The sequence below is a fragment of the Vanessa cardui genome, chromosome 8 (assembly GCF_905220365.1).
Source record: "Vanessa cardui chromosome 8, ilVanCard2.1, whole genome shotgun sequence".
NCBI lineage: Eukaryota > Metazoa > Arthropoda > Insecta > Lepidoptera > Nymphalidae > Vanessa > Vanessa cardui.
In genome coordinates, this window is record NC_061130.1 from 12,189,464 (window position 1) to 12,205,579 (window position 16,116).

The 16,116-nt window shown below is 31.1% G+C and overlaps 1 protein-coding gene across 1 annotated transcript in view; it reads right to left on the bottom strand.

Annotated features, from left to right (window-relative positions):
* Positions 1 to 16,116, bottom strand: part of LOC124532032 — a 140,948-nt gene that overhangs the window by 102,539 nt on the left and 22,293 nt on the right. Inside the window, exon 2 of the mRNA XM_047106658.1 lies at positions 9,661 to 9,810. Within this exon, the coding sequence (XP_046962614.1) occupies positions 9,661 to 9,718 (58 nt within the window). The 5' untranslated portion in view covers positions 9,719 to 9,810. The remainder of the gene's footprint in view (positions 1 to 9,660; positions 9,811 to 16,116) is intronic.

Below are 16,116 nucleotides of genomic sequence, written 5' to 3' on the forward strand. Positions count from 1 at the left end.
CAAGCCTACATAAACTTTATCTTGTGTAGTAACTTTTATATAAACTACTGCTCCATATGCCGTCTTAGAAGCATCTGCGAACCCATGCAATTCTATTTTTGATATATGAAGGCTGTGTAGCCACCTTGGTATAGAAACATTTTCTATATTGCTTAAATCATTTCGGTAATCTAACCACTCCTCTAATAACACCTTTTATAACATCATCCCATCCTAGTCCAGTTTTCCATAATTTTTGAATTATTATTTTTGCGACAACAACAACCGGTGCTATCCATCCTAAAGGATCATACAACTTTGCTACCTCAGATAGAATTTGTCTCTTGGTTATTGGATATTTTATCTTTGGTAAATTAAGATTATATTGAAAAACATCCTTCTCTCGATTCCAACTAACTCCTAGTATTCTAATTAAATTATTAACCTTTAGAGTTAATTCATGATCATTGCTTTTGTTGTCGCCTATATATTTTGATAATGTCTCATTGTTGCTGCTCCATTTCTGGAGCGCAAATCCTCCTAAGTTCATTAGTTTTGTCATATCATTGTAAATAGTCATAGCTTCATCTATTGATTCACACCCAGTTCACAAGTCGTCCATGTAAAAATATTTCTTTGTAATATTTGCTGTAATTGTATAATTTGATTGTTCATGTTCAGCTAATCTCCGTAGTGATTTCACAGCTAAATATGGCGCACATGCTGTCCCAAAAGTCAACCTTAAAAGCTTATAATGTTTGATTGGTTCATTTGCTGAGAATCTCCAAAGGATTCTTTGAAATTCTGTATCTTCTTGGGCAACACGAACCATTCTATACATTTTAATTATATCTGCTGCGATGCAGATTTTATGGCTCCTCCATCTCATCAGTATATGGCGTAAATCTTGTTGTAGCTTAGGGCCTACAAGAAGATTATCATTTAAAGAAAAATTATTGAAACCCTTACACGATGCGTCGAATACTACGCGGACCTTTGTAGTATCTTTATCTTCCCTTACCACAGCATGATGAGGTAGGTACACAGCTTTGGGATTATCTATATTTTCAACCAATGTCATGTGATTTAAAGTTAGATATTCATTCATAACCTTATGATATTCTTCGCGTAGCTTTTGATTTTTTAATAATTTATTTTCTAACAACTCAAATCTTTTAACAGCTATCTCTCTTAAGCCGCCATATTGGCACTCTGGATCTTCATTTGTAAATGGTAATCTTACAACAAACCTTCCTTCTTCATCTCTTTCTGTAGTGTTATCATAAAATTCTTCACATCTCTCTTCTACCCTTGACAACCTTTTTTGAACACTGTTTGGTTCATTTTCCATTTCCCAAAATTGTTTTAACATTTCGTCTTCCTTTACCCCAACATGTAAACTCGTAACTCTATTTTTTGTTGGTAGTGAATCCTGTGAAATCCTTCCTGATAATACCCAACCAAAGATAGTGTTTTGTGCTACTAAATTTCCCTTTGGGTGTTTAATCATACCATCTAATAAAATTTCTCTATACACATCTGCTCCAAGCAGAACATCTACTCTACCTGGTGTTGTATATTTCGGATCAGCCAGTTTCAAATTTTTAAGATCTGACCAATCAGGCGAACTCAAATTAGCGGTTGGAAGTAATGTTGTTAAAGAACGTAATACGTACGCATTGACTCGAACTGATACCTCGGGATTATGGCTTGATTCCACGTAAAGCGAAACCATGTGCTTGATTCTCGTTTGCCCCTCACCCAAGCCTGACACCCAACCACTCACCGATTTACGTGTAAGATTAAGAAATTGAACCGTCGCTTCCGTTACAAATGATGCTTGCGACCCTTGGTCTAACAAAGCTCTAACAATATGTTTTTGGCCATTTTTACTACTCACTAATATTGTAGCCGTAGCTAATATCACATTATTCGTATGTATATATTCACTAGAAAAGTTTGTGACCACGTGAGTCTTATCTAACACAGGTCTAGACTTACCTTTACAATTTTCACTATCTTTACCTAACGATGAACCAGCTCATGTAGCAGCAGACACACCCTCTTTCATTTTCTCCATGTTTTGCTCTTTCTCAAAGTGAAGAAGGGTGTGGTGTCTTCTTCCACATCTTCTACAGCACGCTGATTGCCGACACTTAACCACAGAGTGCGTTGGCGCAAGACAATTGAAACATAATTTGTTGGCTTGAACAAAATCCTGCCTTTGCTTGGAAGTCATTTCGCCAAACTTCTTACAGTGGTACACGTAATGGTCACCACTGCACATCGCACATTTGATTTCACTAACTTTATTATTTTTATTAACATTCGAGTGGAAAGCTTTCGGTTTGACTAAGGATTTAGGTTGTACCGTTCGCATCTTATTACTTTCAATCATCTCTAACGATCTGAATCTCGCTTCTAGAAAATTCTTCAATTCAAACCAAGTGGGTAGATTGCAGTTATTTATGCTGAGATTTTGTTCCCAGTGTTTCATCGATTCGGAATCCAGTTTTGATACAACTAAATAATTAATAATCATGTCCCAAGTATCAGTTGGTACTCCCATATTGTCCAAAGATTTTAAACATGTCGATGTGGTATCCACTAACTGTTTTAATAAAGTCGCCGATTCTGTGTGGATAGGCTTTTGAGCGAATAAAATTCTTAAAATCGCATTACAATTAAACCTTTTGTTATTATATCGCTCGGTTAATTGATTCCATGCTTCTTCATAATTAGCATCGGTTGTAGAATAATTACGGATCAATATTTCTGGTTCCCCTGATAAATTTCCCTTTAAATAATGTAATTTTTGTACGGGCGATAAATACTTATTGATGTGAATTAGGGAACAAAATAAATCGAAGAAGGTTTGCCACTCTTCATATTTCCCACTAAAAGTAGGTATTTGTATCGTGGGTAACTTGAACTCACTAGTAACTGGCTTAACATCCATTACAGGCGGTGACGATTGTAGGGGTTGAAAATTCGACGAATCTAAAAATGGCTGCAAAGCCTCTTTCAAACTTGTTTTATATTGTACATATAATTCTTCAAATGCTTCGTAGGTGTTGTCGACAAAATAGCTATCTTCTTTTTCTTCTTCCTTAGAAATTCGTAAAATTATATTTTTGTGTCCATCTTTAAAGTCTTTCCAAAGTTGTTCTAGAATTTCTATTCTCGTTTCTAAGTATGACCTTTTAATTCTCTCTTTTGGTGTCATTTTATAATTCTTCTCCGCTTTTTGTAAATTCTGTAATAACTCTTCTTGATAAGTTAACAGATCTTCCATTGTATCGCTTAGTATCTCAGTAATAGCCACACCCAACAAATTACTCACAAATGTAAAATATTACTTTGTATTTTTCGCGTTATAATGTTCGTTACAACTCGATCACTAGTATAAGTAATAATTTTACTTCGATAAAAGTTTTTGAGCGCGCACTGTTTGTATCTAAGGTTTTAAAATCACTTAATAACATTTATTCGTAAGCGAATGCACTATATTGCACTAATAGAAAAAACGGACGATCCTTATCGCAATGCCTTTTGTTCTCAAGCTCGCTTCTAATGTATCCGCCGCCGGTATAATTCGGATCGATTAGGACCATATGTTTGAGGCGGTAAGGTCGTTTTTTCTATGGCAGTATTTTTCTATAAGTAAAAGACGTGTGTACTCAACAAGGTTTAATTGGTCACTAGATTTTTAATACAATATTTTCTAAATATTTTAAAACGCTTAATCTATTGTAAACTGTATTCCTAATATAATAAAGCCGTATTTATTATAACTATAGTCGCTTATGCATTTGTTGTGGACTGTAAGCATTATAATTATATGGGTGTAAGTATGTATTTAGACAGTAAAGTACAATTAAATAATTATATATTCTTCCTAAATCAATGAATACTAAATCCATGCTATTTTATCTTTAATAAAATTTGAATTAAATAGGAAGATCCTACTAGTAAAAAAAACTAATATAAAGAAAAAAAATGTAATTTATGATTCGAAGAACAATGGTTCATGGTAATCCTTAAATATTTTGAACGGATAACAGTAATCGAAGTGTAGAGACATACGTGCTTTCTCCGACACGCAGAGGATCAAAGAGTAAATGTAAATTATTCAAGCAACTGTTTACAGCCTTCATCATTTTAACTAAACCTTCGGATCTTATGTTTACAGAGTAACTACATGCCATAAAATAACTTAGTATTTGAATAAGTTCTGTATTCTTGCGAACTATAAGATTTAAAGTCCTATCACAAGAAAATTTTATATTAAAGTTATTGTCTATCGAGACGTTTTTTTGTGTCTCTAAACTACTCATACATAGTATGTATAGATATAGATACTCTGATGTATAGCGATTAGTTTTCGTTCATTTTAATTAATTGTGTTATATGTTTCTTTTTTTTAATTAATCTAATATATGACTTTATTGTTTGTATTCATATAATATAGAAACGAAATTTCGGGTTATGTTTTATTAATGTTTTGTATTCTACTCAATGTAATTACACTGGCGAGTTTTACATACGTTTTTCCAGCGAAAAAAAAAAATAATTAAAAAAAAGGCCGTTGGTTTCTGAAATTAATAAAATTTACATTAGAAAATTTTTTTAAAGGAAAAAATCATAACCAGACTTTCGATGTATTATTTGTGTAAGTATGTGTTTTTGTTATGATATTGCCCCAAACGAGTTTAATACATAAAACTGAAAACTAAACACAAAAAATTCTATGACGAAGCCTTACATCATTATGTAATTAAACATAGATCTTTTTTGGTCAATTTAAACCGTAGACTAATTCAGGCTCGCGTTATTTTTATATTACTGTTTAACTTGTACTACTCGATGCAGTATTGCTCCCATCTATACTTCGTGTAAGGGTTTTGGAAAGGTACCACTCACTGTCATACAAATATATTCTTATACCATACAGCAGTACTCAGTATTGTTGTGTTTATAAGGATAAGCCAGTGTAACAGGCACAAGGAATACAGCAACTTAGTTCCGAAGGGCGGTGATCTATTAGCAATGTGACTTAATATTTCTTACATTGTCTATGAGTGGTCCACTTGCCATGAGGTGGCCTAGTTCATCCATATGTCTTGTTGTATAATTGTACTTAAAACTTAGTTCTCTGTATAACTAAATGAAGGCTCGCCTTTAATTTCAAGTCTCTATGTGTTAACGTTTAAGATGTATGTAAGTCAGTCAGAACATTTCCATTTGTATCTGTCGCACGGTTTTAAAGCCACGAAACTATAGTTTGGTGACATTACGTTTGTACGGAACTTAGAGGACACGATTAATTTTCATACATGGCGTGGGTTAATTGTAATTGGATGTATTCAGTGCTTGTATTATTCTAAGTTATTGTTAATATTCCTTAATTTAATCAGATATTCTACTTCCAAACGGCAATACTTAGTATTGTTGTGTTCTGGTTTGAAGGGTGAGTGAGCCAGTGTAATTACCGGTACAATAGATATAACAACTTAACAGAGGTGTAACATCGGCAATGTGCATATTTGCATGTCAATTTAATCAATCAATAAATAAAATCAGTCAAAAGGTTAATGACCTTCGATTTTGAAATTATAACTTTTCAAGAATCGACCATTCAAAACGGCTTTGATTATTTGTATGTCTAAATGATTATTTGTATGACTGTCAAATCGGAGAATGTAGTACGACGTTGGACGTGTGTGAGTTGTGTTGCTACTATTAATGAATATCACTAGACATATTAATAATGTCACTGAAATCGTGATATTACAATTTAGATAAAAAAATATTCTTCACTTAATTATATATTCATTTAATCAATTAAGCTAAATTACAGGAAACGATTACTTAAATGACGGTGCTAATTTTAATTCGGTTAGACTAAATCTCGCCTTTAAGGTTAGATAACATGCAGATCCTAAGACGGTAAGCAGGATAAATGAGTGTACAAGTAGGTATATTATGTTCTTGAGAGATTCTGCACATATACATATTAATTAACGGATTCTAACGTTCCTTGTTAATAAACACTTCAATTAAGAAACTTATACGCAGAATAAATTTTGTAAAGTTCAACATTTATCTTGATAACGAAACTAAACGAAAACGACTACTAACAGTATTGATTTTGTGAATATTTGTAAATAAATAACTTATAATTTAAATAAAAAATAATATTCCAATAATTTGAAAAATATTTATGTATGAGGTAAAACTGAAAAATGCCAACATACGATTAATAAACATGAAGAATTTATGACTTTATTCGAACTTTGAAAAATGTTTGCTCCGAATTTGAATGTAGAACTGTAAAAAAAAACCTATAAAAATACTCCAACAAGTAATAGCAGCGGCTGAAACAGCCCTCGAGCTGCAACAATTACTCGTCAGGGAATCCAAGCGGTATAAAAACATAGTCGACCTGCTTTTATCCTCATTTCCTTATAGTAAAAGGGTTTATTTAATTTCAAACTGACGTCTGCGTCAAAGGAACGATATTACAGGAACAGTTTTGTAATTACTTGTTTTATTTAACAAGGCAATTAAACTAACCGGTCGCTTTGCGTCTACTTATTTTTATAACTTTATTGTTTGCTAGATGTAGATCGTGGTTTCGCTCTTGTTTTAGTTTGATATAAAAAGATTTTTCCTTCCTTGTGGCGTCAAGCTTGCTTCGTACAATTTTATCAATTTCAGTTAAATGGGTTGGTTGTATGAGCGTATCAGATAGACCGAGTTACTTTCGAATTCATAATATTAATCAAATCGATTATAATCAAATATACTTTATTCTAGAACACGCTTTTACAAGCACTTTTGAATCGTCATTAAACAACTATGTTAAGTGAAACTACTTTTATCGAGAAGTACCGGCAAGAAACTCAGTAGTTACTCTTTTTCAGCATTTAAAAATACAAAGTCATGTTAGTTTAGTGCAATTATAAATGTGTGTAATATATCCTGCCTGGTTGTCAACAAGTATTAATTTCACGCTTTTTGTCATCTAATCCTTGTTTATTTAAAATTATTTTATATAATATAAAAGAAAACGTTATATGTAAGTACAATCATATAATTAATTTTAATTGAATATATGTAAAAAAAAGCCTTGGAATAATTTCAACGAGCACTAGTAAAGACAAATGTAAGTAAAACTTAAATTTGAATCGACGAATACAAAGAAACATTTTAGTTATAAGGTCATAAATTATGTATTTTATATTTTTGTTTACCTTGTATGAATTTTGATTTAATTCGTGTGTTTTGTAAAGATATAAATACATTTCACCAATGAGATAGACTTGACGCGTCTAAAAATATTACCGGTAAGTTTAATTCTTATGACCCAATAAAATTAATGTATTCAATCGATTCTCACGTTTTCGTATTGTGTACTCTATTAAAAGATTTTAATACTGGTGGTATTTTAGCTATTTTATATACTACTCATATAAGTATTGTTCCATTTCCAATTAATATTCAGTTGAAATGACTAACTCTTCAGTTTTTTGGCAGTTCTTTTAGGTAGATTCTACATTGCGTAATAGTTTTATGTTCAGTTTAATACCGCGCACATCAATTTTAATTTTTATAAGATCTTTCTGAAACAAAGTTTTTGATCCAAATTAGTATTAACTGAATGGCATTTTATATACAAAATCAAACCTTATAAAATTTTAGTTCAGCATTAAGATTATTCGGCAGAAGGTTGGATGATGAACGATGTTTATATCATAATGATTTAAAAGTAATTGCGAGCGTCTAATTGTACGCTGTCTAATTGCTTTGTTTTTATTTGTCATATCAATATAAAATTTCCATAAATGCATTTAATTATGTTGTTTTTGCATTTTTATTTTACTGAGACATGCAAGCAATGAACTGAAATAAAGAAAAACAAAAAAGGAATTACGTAAATGAGCCAGTGTCAGAGCCAGCCAGACAGGCACAAGGGATACAACATCTTAGTTTCCAAATTTGGTGGCGCATTGGCTATGCAAGGAATGCTTATTATTTCTTATAGCGCCGTTGTCTATGGATCTGGTGAGTACTTACAACCTATGCCATTAAAATACCAAATTATAGTATTAGAAAAAATGTGAATAAACAATTTAAAAAGTTATTTAGTATTAATAATATTACCTTATATATTACGATAGAAGTAGATCTTATGTATGAAAAATTAATGAATTTGGGCGTAAATCATAAAATGTAAAAAAAAAATCAAAAACAGACTTTAATGACTCGAAATTAAAGTTAAGATCTAACATTTCATAATTTGATGCAAAAAAAGCTTTTATTACTCATTAAATTGGATTCGAAAACTTTCTTACTTCGCGATTACTCTAAGAGAACTTTGTCAATTATTTATATCTGCGATGTTGATAGCAATTTATTTATATTTGATTTTTTTTTCAACAGCATTTGGTCTAAATAATCTTTTTCTTCAATTATTTCGGTTTAATCCCTGTTATATATAGTGACTATAGTCAGATTGTACTTAATATAATTTCTGTTATCTGTGAATTAAAAAAAAATTCGAGACGTCACATTGCAATTTTGTATATTGCATGTGCGTTGTACAAGTAGGTATTCATTCTTTGTCGAAAACCTGCGGTTTTACCCGCATGATATTTGTAAAACCTTACCTTAGCATACAAAATTGCAACACCAAAAGTTACGTGAAGGAGTGATTGAAAAATTAGCCAATAGTCTTCTCCGAGACTCAAGTCATCTCCATACTAAATTTTATCTAAATCTCCAAAGCATTTTAAGCGTGTGGAGGGAGCAGCCAGAGTACTTTGGCATTTCTAATATTAGTATAGAATTTACGGTAAGTATACCTATGAATAGTATTATTTTAAATAACTAATATAAAGAGGCTTTGTTAAATTCCTTGGTTCCACAAAACCAAGTTACTTTAGATATTGATGAACCTGACTGTACCAGGTTAATAACTAAAAATATTCAGTAGCTCTATAAGATTTTAAATTAACATGGTTATTTTTATTATTAAAGTTATTCATTTCGGGATATTTACCATGTTTTTTATTTTGTTTCACGAGACTCTCGTGAACAAGACATTCGTAGATAATGTTGAAATATCGAGCTCCACCGAACAAAAATAAAAAACATGGTAAATATCCCGAAATGAATAACTTCAGTAGCTCTGCCGAATTTTTTATAGTATATCGTCGACAGCGCTGTTATGTATAATTAATTTCCTTTATATCTTAATATTTTATTAATATAAGAATTAATAACGTTAAATGCTTATATATATATACAATTATGAACTGAAACTAGTTACTGTATAAATCTTGTCCGCGTAAAATTGTGGCAAGAATGCTAGCAGCGTTTCCCCGTTGAATTGCAATTCACTTTCCTCTGGGCAAAGAACGAACCAGCTCTCCTGGCATCAGTGGATATTAATAATAAGTGTAATATCTTGATTAGATATTGTATGAACAGATGCTTCCGACTTAATTTCAATATTTTTTACAATTAAAGATAATAATTATTATTAAAATATGCACCTTAAATATATTATTGCAAATAAAAACGCAACAAGTTTTCTTTGTAAAATATTATAAACTTGGTCATTATTAAAAATAAAATATAATAAACTATGAGATAAGATTTAATGAAACAACTTACCTGAGACGAGTCCGCAGGAAAGAAACAGAAACAGCCACTTGAAAGCACGTAACCTCATTTCGAATGGATTTCACGAACGGCTCACAGGAAGCGACAGTCAAATATGATCACTATTATGCTAAAATAGCACATACTTCTTCTCGCCACGACCTGCAAAGATGAAAAGATTTTATTAGAACAATTTGTTAAGTTGCCAATTCTATACTGACATAGGTTTTAGTTTTAGTTATTACGTCAATTTGCGAACTTGCCAAGTCCAACCTTATGTAGGCTATAGCTTTACTTATTGCACAAGATTAATATACGTTGGTTAATTTTAATAAAAAGTTAAGAATTGTTAGAAGGTGTCATTTTTAATAGCACGATCGAATTTGCCGAAGCGAACTGCTACTAAATAAAAATAAAAATACTTATATTTAAATAATTATATTTAAAGTTGAAAAATGTAAAATATTTCGAAATTAATTAGTTTAAATGGACGAACTTTAGCTATTCAGAGTAGTGTAGTTGTTACGCTTGTAGTACCAAGAAGTCAAGACTGAGGATACTAGACAAACAAAAGCTGAACTCGTGCCATTAGCGGCTATTTACGTAACATTACATAATTATTAAACTAAGTACTATACTAAGTACTAACTATTTACATAAAAGTTTAAAGGTTAATTTCTATAGCTACAATTTTAATATGAATGTGCGGACGGATTGAACTTTATGCAATTAATATATTTATAATACGTAAGGAGTTTTAAATGTTCAGCTCTTATGACAAAAAAGTTGCATGAGGTACAACAGGCGTCCTATGATGATAACGATCTTTTCATGGCAACCTATGAGTAGAGAAATGTTTGTAAAATAAATGTGGGAAGGGGTACTATTGTTTTGAATAAAATCTTATACATTTATATTCTACACTAGTATTCGTCCGCGGCTTGTCATTGTTTGCTTCATACAAAATTTCATCAAATTCGATTCAGCCATTATCGTCTAGAAAAGTACCTTCATTAATGTTGCGACGTATAAGGTGTACTTCACTTGTGATAATACCACAGTAATCAATCCTGTATTTGTATCGATCGACCGAAATAGGGTCAGTAATTATTATCACTTTTTGTGGCAGGTCTGAAATTATAAGAATTTCCAAATAACAATGGTAATAACTTTTTCTTGAGAACCTTTTTTATATTTTCCTTTATTACCTTCTTATTTTTTGAGTCTGTGTATTTCCTAGAACTTCAAGATAATACTAATCTTCCTCCTTCCTTTTAATTTCCTTTTTTATGGGCTAAGAGTCAGTAGTTTATTAACTGCCAGTTAATTTATTTTATTTAAATTAGTTGTATTCTTATTAAGTACATGACTTGCTTGAAATGAAAAATGAAAATGTTTAAATATTTTCAAAATCAAATCGGGTATTTTAAGGAGGAACCGCTGCTTGGCAAAACGTAATTTTCTTTTAATTATTTAATTTTTCTACTATTTTACATTTCCATTACCAAAATTTCATATTCATAACCCACTAATTAGCAGAAACAATTAGTCTTTATAATTAAAGAAAAATGTTAGACTTTTAACTTTAATATTTATTTTTAATTTCTGTTTTCTTTACAGTGTGAACCATTATCTCATTTGCAAATACGGGTTTAAATAACATAATTAAATTTTTCATTCAATCGGCGCAGATACTCAAAAATTAATTTGCTCAAAAATATACTGAAAACAATGCGAGCAAAATTGATAGACACATAGTTCTGAAGTCGGCCTTATAATAATATTTCCATCGCTTTATTTACATGACCCACATAAACACGTTATAATGTATTTAAAATCAAATAAATTTGACGAGAAGGTACTACATAATTCATAGCTACGTTTTTAGTATATTCAAATACACAATCGATTTAAACAAAATGGTGTGACAATTAGGGCACCTGATGGTAAGTGCTCGCCAAAGCACCTACAAACATTGGCGTTTTAGGAACTTATTTAATATCTGACATCGCCTACGTACAACCAACTGTGGGATTCAAGATGTTACACGCATTCTTATTTAACCTTCAAAATAGTGCATCGCAATATATTGGTGGTAAAATGTGTAATTTGGCGGTAGTTTGTTTAATTGTGTTCAATTTTAATTTTGTGTACCTAATAAACTAGGGCTTTATGCAAGCGTGTCTGGACAGGTGCTAAACACTTAATACCGATACGTTTAGAACCAATTTTGATTAAATTTGGTATGAACAGGGATTAAAAATACTAGTAAAGAAGGATTTATACGTAACATCTGGCGATCAGTCCCTAAACAAGCCTGAAAACAATTAGTTATTAACAATTTAAAAATAACTCAGGGCTGGAATATTGCTTAAACTATAATTACATTATACTAACTGTATAAATAATTATTATATCATACATATTGATTTACATCTATACATACGCGCGTACAAACGCATATACGACACAAACACACTTGTACACAAATGTTATAAATAGTCAACAAGACAATATTATAAGCGTTTTAATTTGTCATAAAGATTTGTATATGTATCTTGTTTGTAAATATTAACAGGAAAATTCAAAATCTCATGAGAAATACGTCTTTATTTTTCTTCGTGAAGACTGCTTGTAAAATACAAAAGGAGATAAAAGAGAAAATCAGGTAAGGAGATATTCAAATTGGAGTTGTATGAACAAACTTCGAGTTGGATTTGGTGATCTTGGATTCAGGAATTATGTAAATCTACGGGGCGCCACTAGCTCGTTCAACGCATTAACTTTTGTATATGTAGAAGAATTGAATTCAGTTTTAAAATAAATTTATAAAAGGAACCTTCTAACATTTAATACCTGGTCGAGATCAGATCATTACATGCTGATAAGACTGCCACTATTGTGTAACATACATTTAGAAAGGTTTAAAAGTGTGAATACTCAATAATCATATCTTAGTGAATAGTATATAATATATTTTTGTTTCATGAATGGAAATGAAACCAATGAAATTTACACACTCATAAATAGTCACGCACACAAAAACATTTACATAAACGTAAACACACATGCACAACATTTACTTCAAGAATATTAAAATTAAAGACACGCATTTCATTTTCGGATAAAAATACATTTATAGTTTTCAATATTTATCGTATGGAATACGAGCATTGTCACGTGTATTATTCATAAAAAAGAACAAAAGTTATGATCGCAAGAAAATTAAATTAATTTTCAGTATTTCTATACATAACTTTTCTCTCGAATCACTCTACCTATTATAAAAACCGCATCAAAATCCGTTGGATATTTCTTTTAAATCTAAGCATACATAGGGACAGACAACGGTAAGCAACTTTGTTTTATACCATGTAATGATATCGGTAGGTGGTCACCACGGCATAAGATTTAGGCTTAATTTTAAAAATTTGAGCCTAGACACGGCTCTGTAAGAACAATTAAAATATTCATTATATTGCCATTGCGCCGCTTACTTTAAAAGCTCAGATCTTACATTAGGTATAAATCCATTGTGCTTGTAGTTACTGCCTCACCCACTCTTCAAAGCGATAGTCTGGGCTTGATGTTTGGTAATAGGTTAATCTAATGAGTGGATTGTACCTACCCTAAGCTTCCACAAAGCCCTACCTACTAAATTTTTACAGAATCCCTCTACTAGATCTTTGGATAAAAACAATCTAGTCGTAAATTCAATAAAGAACAATTTCACAACTATGTACAATTAAGTACTTAAAATATGATTATAGTTTGTTGTAAATAAATATACTTAGTTAAAACATGGTTGTAAATTAATATGATGTTTGAATTTGTTTTTTGTTATTGTGTTATATTCGTATTGTTATTTTTTAGAAAGTATAGTTGATTAAATGTGTTATTGTTTTGATACGTACAATATCAACATGTATTTTATAATTACTTATCCCGAGACTTGTTGCCATGGAATCAGTGTTGCCCAGTAGAATAAATGTAATTACAAAATAGAAGCCTTTGTGAGTGATATCAACTCACTCGAATAAAGGCCCTTTTATACTAGGGCTTTGAGGGCGAATTCGAAACAACCTCGACAAAAATTGTCATACAATATTAACGTAATCTTTCAGACAGATAAATGGAAAAAATCAACAATACACAGTAATTGTGACTTATATTTATTAGTAATAAAATAACATTGTTAAGGCCCGCTTATTATCCTGATTGTAGGATATTACGTTAAATGTATAATACGGTAAAAAATAAAAGAACAGAACGTTTCATATGCTTATCAGCCTATAGATGAGTTACTACTACTTACGCATAATGGACTGTTTAGTTTACAACGATCAAATCGACGTATTGTTTGTAAGTCATTGTGTTTCGCTAGTGCGCTATGTGTCGTTCAAATGATTTGTATCTTTGCTTATTTACACTCTCACAAAACGCTAGTGTGAAAAGGCCGTAAAATTTAATTTCGCGGTCGCACGCCTGACTTTGACATAATAGTTATTATAAGCTAGTATACAAACTTGTGTAACCTCTTTAGATACTTTGTTGCTGTTTCATATAAAGCAATTTAATGTTTGTTTAAATAAAATGAAGATGAATCTCCATTTTATTTCTAATAAGCATATATCTTATCCTCTGTGTGTACATGACATAAGAGTGTATTGAATCGCTGTTGTTTTCTTTTAATATTTGACGACTTCCGTGTTCCAGTATTAGGTACTGCGATTTTCGTAGGTACACCACTCTGAGGTCCCGGGTTCGATTACTGGAGGATTCGATGCAGAAAAGTTCATTATTTTATATGTTGTCTTGGGTCTGGGTGTTACTTCTGATTTTTCATAACGCCTAAAGCAGTTTTAGGTAATTAAATTGGTATCATAGTAATGTATGTGATGTTGTCCAATATTTATTTCATTATTATTATTATTTACTAATTAATTTGTTGTTTTTTTAGTATTTAAATAAAGTCACATAAATAAAAATAACAACTTTCAACAAAATTCAGTGTGTTTTAGTATATCATATGTTAATGCCACCAATAAACACCTACGTCACCATATTTTGTGATTGCTTGCCGCGTTTTGTGTTTGAAATACGAACTGAGTTTTAAAATTATATATGTATGTATGTTACATGTGTGCGTACGTATTACGTACCATTTTAGACGTTTAGTATAACGGGCTTAGTATGAATATTAAATACCAATATATTTCAACTGTTATATAAAGTTAGATTAAGTATATAAAATAAACTTCCGATTTCGACGAAGTATAGTATATATATCGTATGATTTAAGCTACATCTTAGATTGTAAGCTCTATCTTAAGTAAATAATGGTAATATATTTGATTGTGACATATGGCCTATATCACACCCAGAACCATCATAAATTCTTATCAAAAACACATTTAGAAGATTTGTCATCAAATGTTGGTCGTTCAGTAACAATAAATAATTTTAAATGACATTCTATATAATATCTAAACTTTAAGTTGAAGTCTTTCATTACTATTTATTTTATTAAATTCAGACTCATTTTATTTTATTACTTTCCCATTATTATGAAGAATATTACAATTATTCTTTTTTGGTATTCATATTATTTCAAAATCTATTGTAACCTTATAAGCACATGATTATATTTTTTTATTACGTTCACTTACTTCTTTAAACTAAAAAAAGTAAAGTAACAGCCCGTCAATTTCGCACAGCCTCCTCTCCCATTAAGGAGAGGGTTTGGAACATCTTCCACCACGCTGTTCCAATTCGGGTTGGTAGAATGCACATGTGGCAAAACTAGACACATGCAGGTTTCCTTACGATGTTTTCCTTCACCACCGAGCACGAGATGAATTATAAACATAAATTAAGCACATATATATAGTGGTGCTTGCCTGGGTTTGAACCCGAAATCATCGGTTAAGCTGCACGCGTTCTAAGCACTGGGCCATCTCAGCTCGTACTTTCTTATCACGTTTATATTTGTATGCCTGAAAAGTTAAAAAGGTTTGAAGCGAATTAATAGTTACACATAGTACATGTAGGAATATGTTGTACTTGTTTAATTTTTATTAATAATTGGGGCATTAGTTATCATCGTTTAATTAAGGTTCAGAATATCCCGTTAGTCCTGTGGCTTTTTGGCGGCAATTCCCGTGATCCTGGGGTCGATTGCCGGGTCCAATCAAAGCTATTGGGCTTACTGTCAAGATTATTTTAATAGCAGCATGGACTTAGATATATTAACGTTATACGGGGAATATAGTGCGTTTGAGAAGTGAAATCATTGCTACTACGTTGATAGCGTTAAATTTTAGTCCTCTACCAGGATATTTTGTAAAGAGAGAGTGCTCCTTGTTTAGTGTTCACGAATGAGAGTCTTACATTCATTATTGAAGGTCAATAGCTATGCTCTTTATGTAACGCAAAATATTTATAAAATGTTTAATATATATATCTATT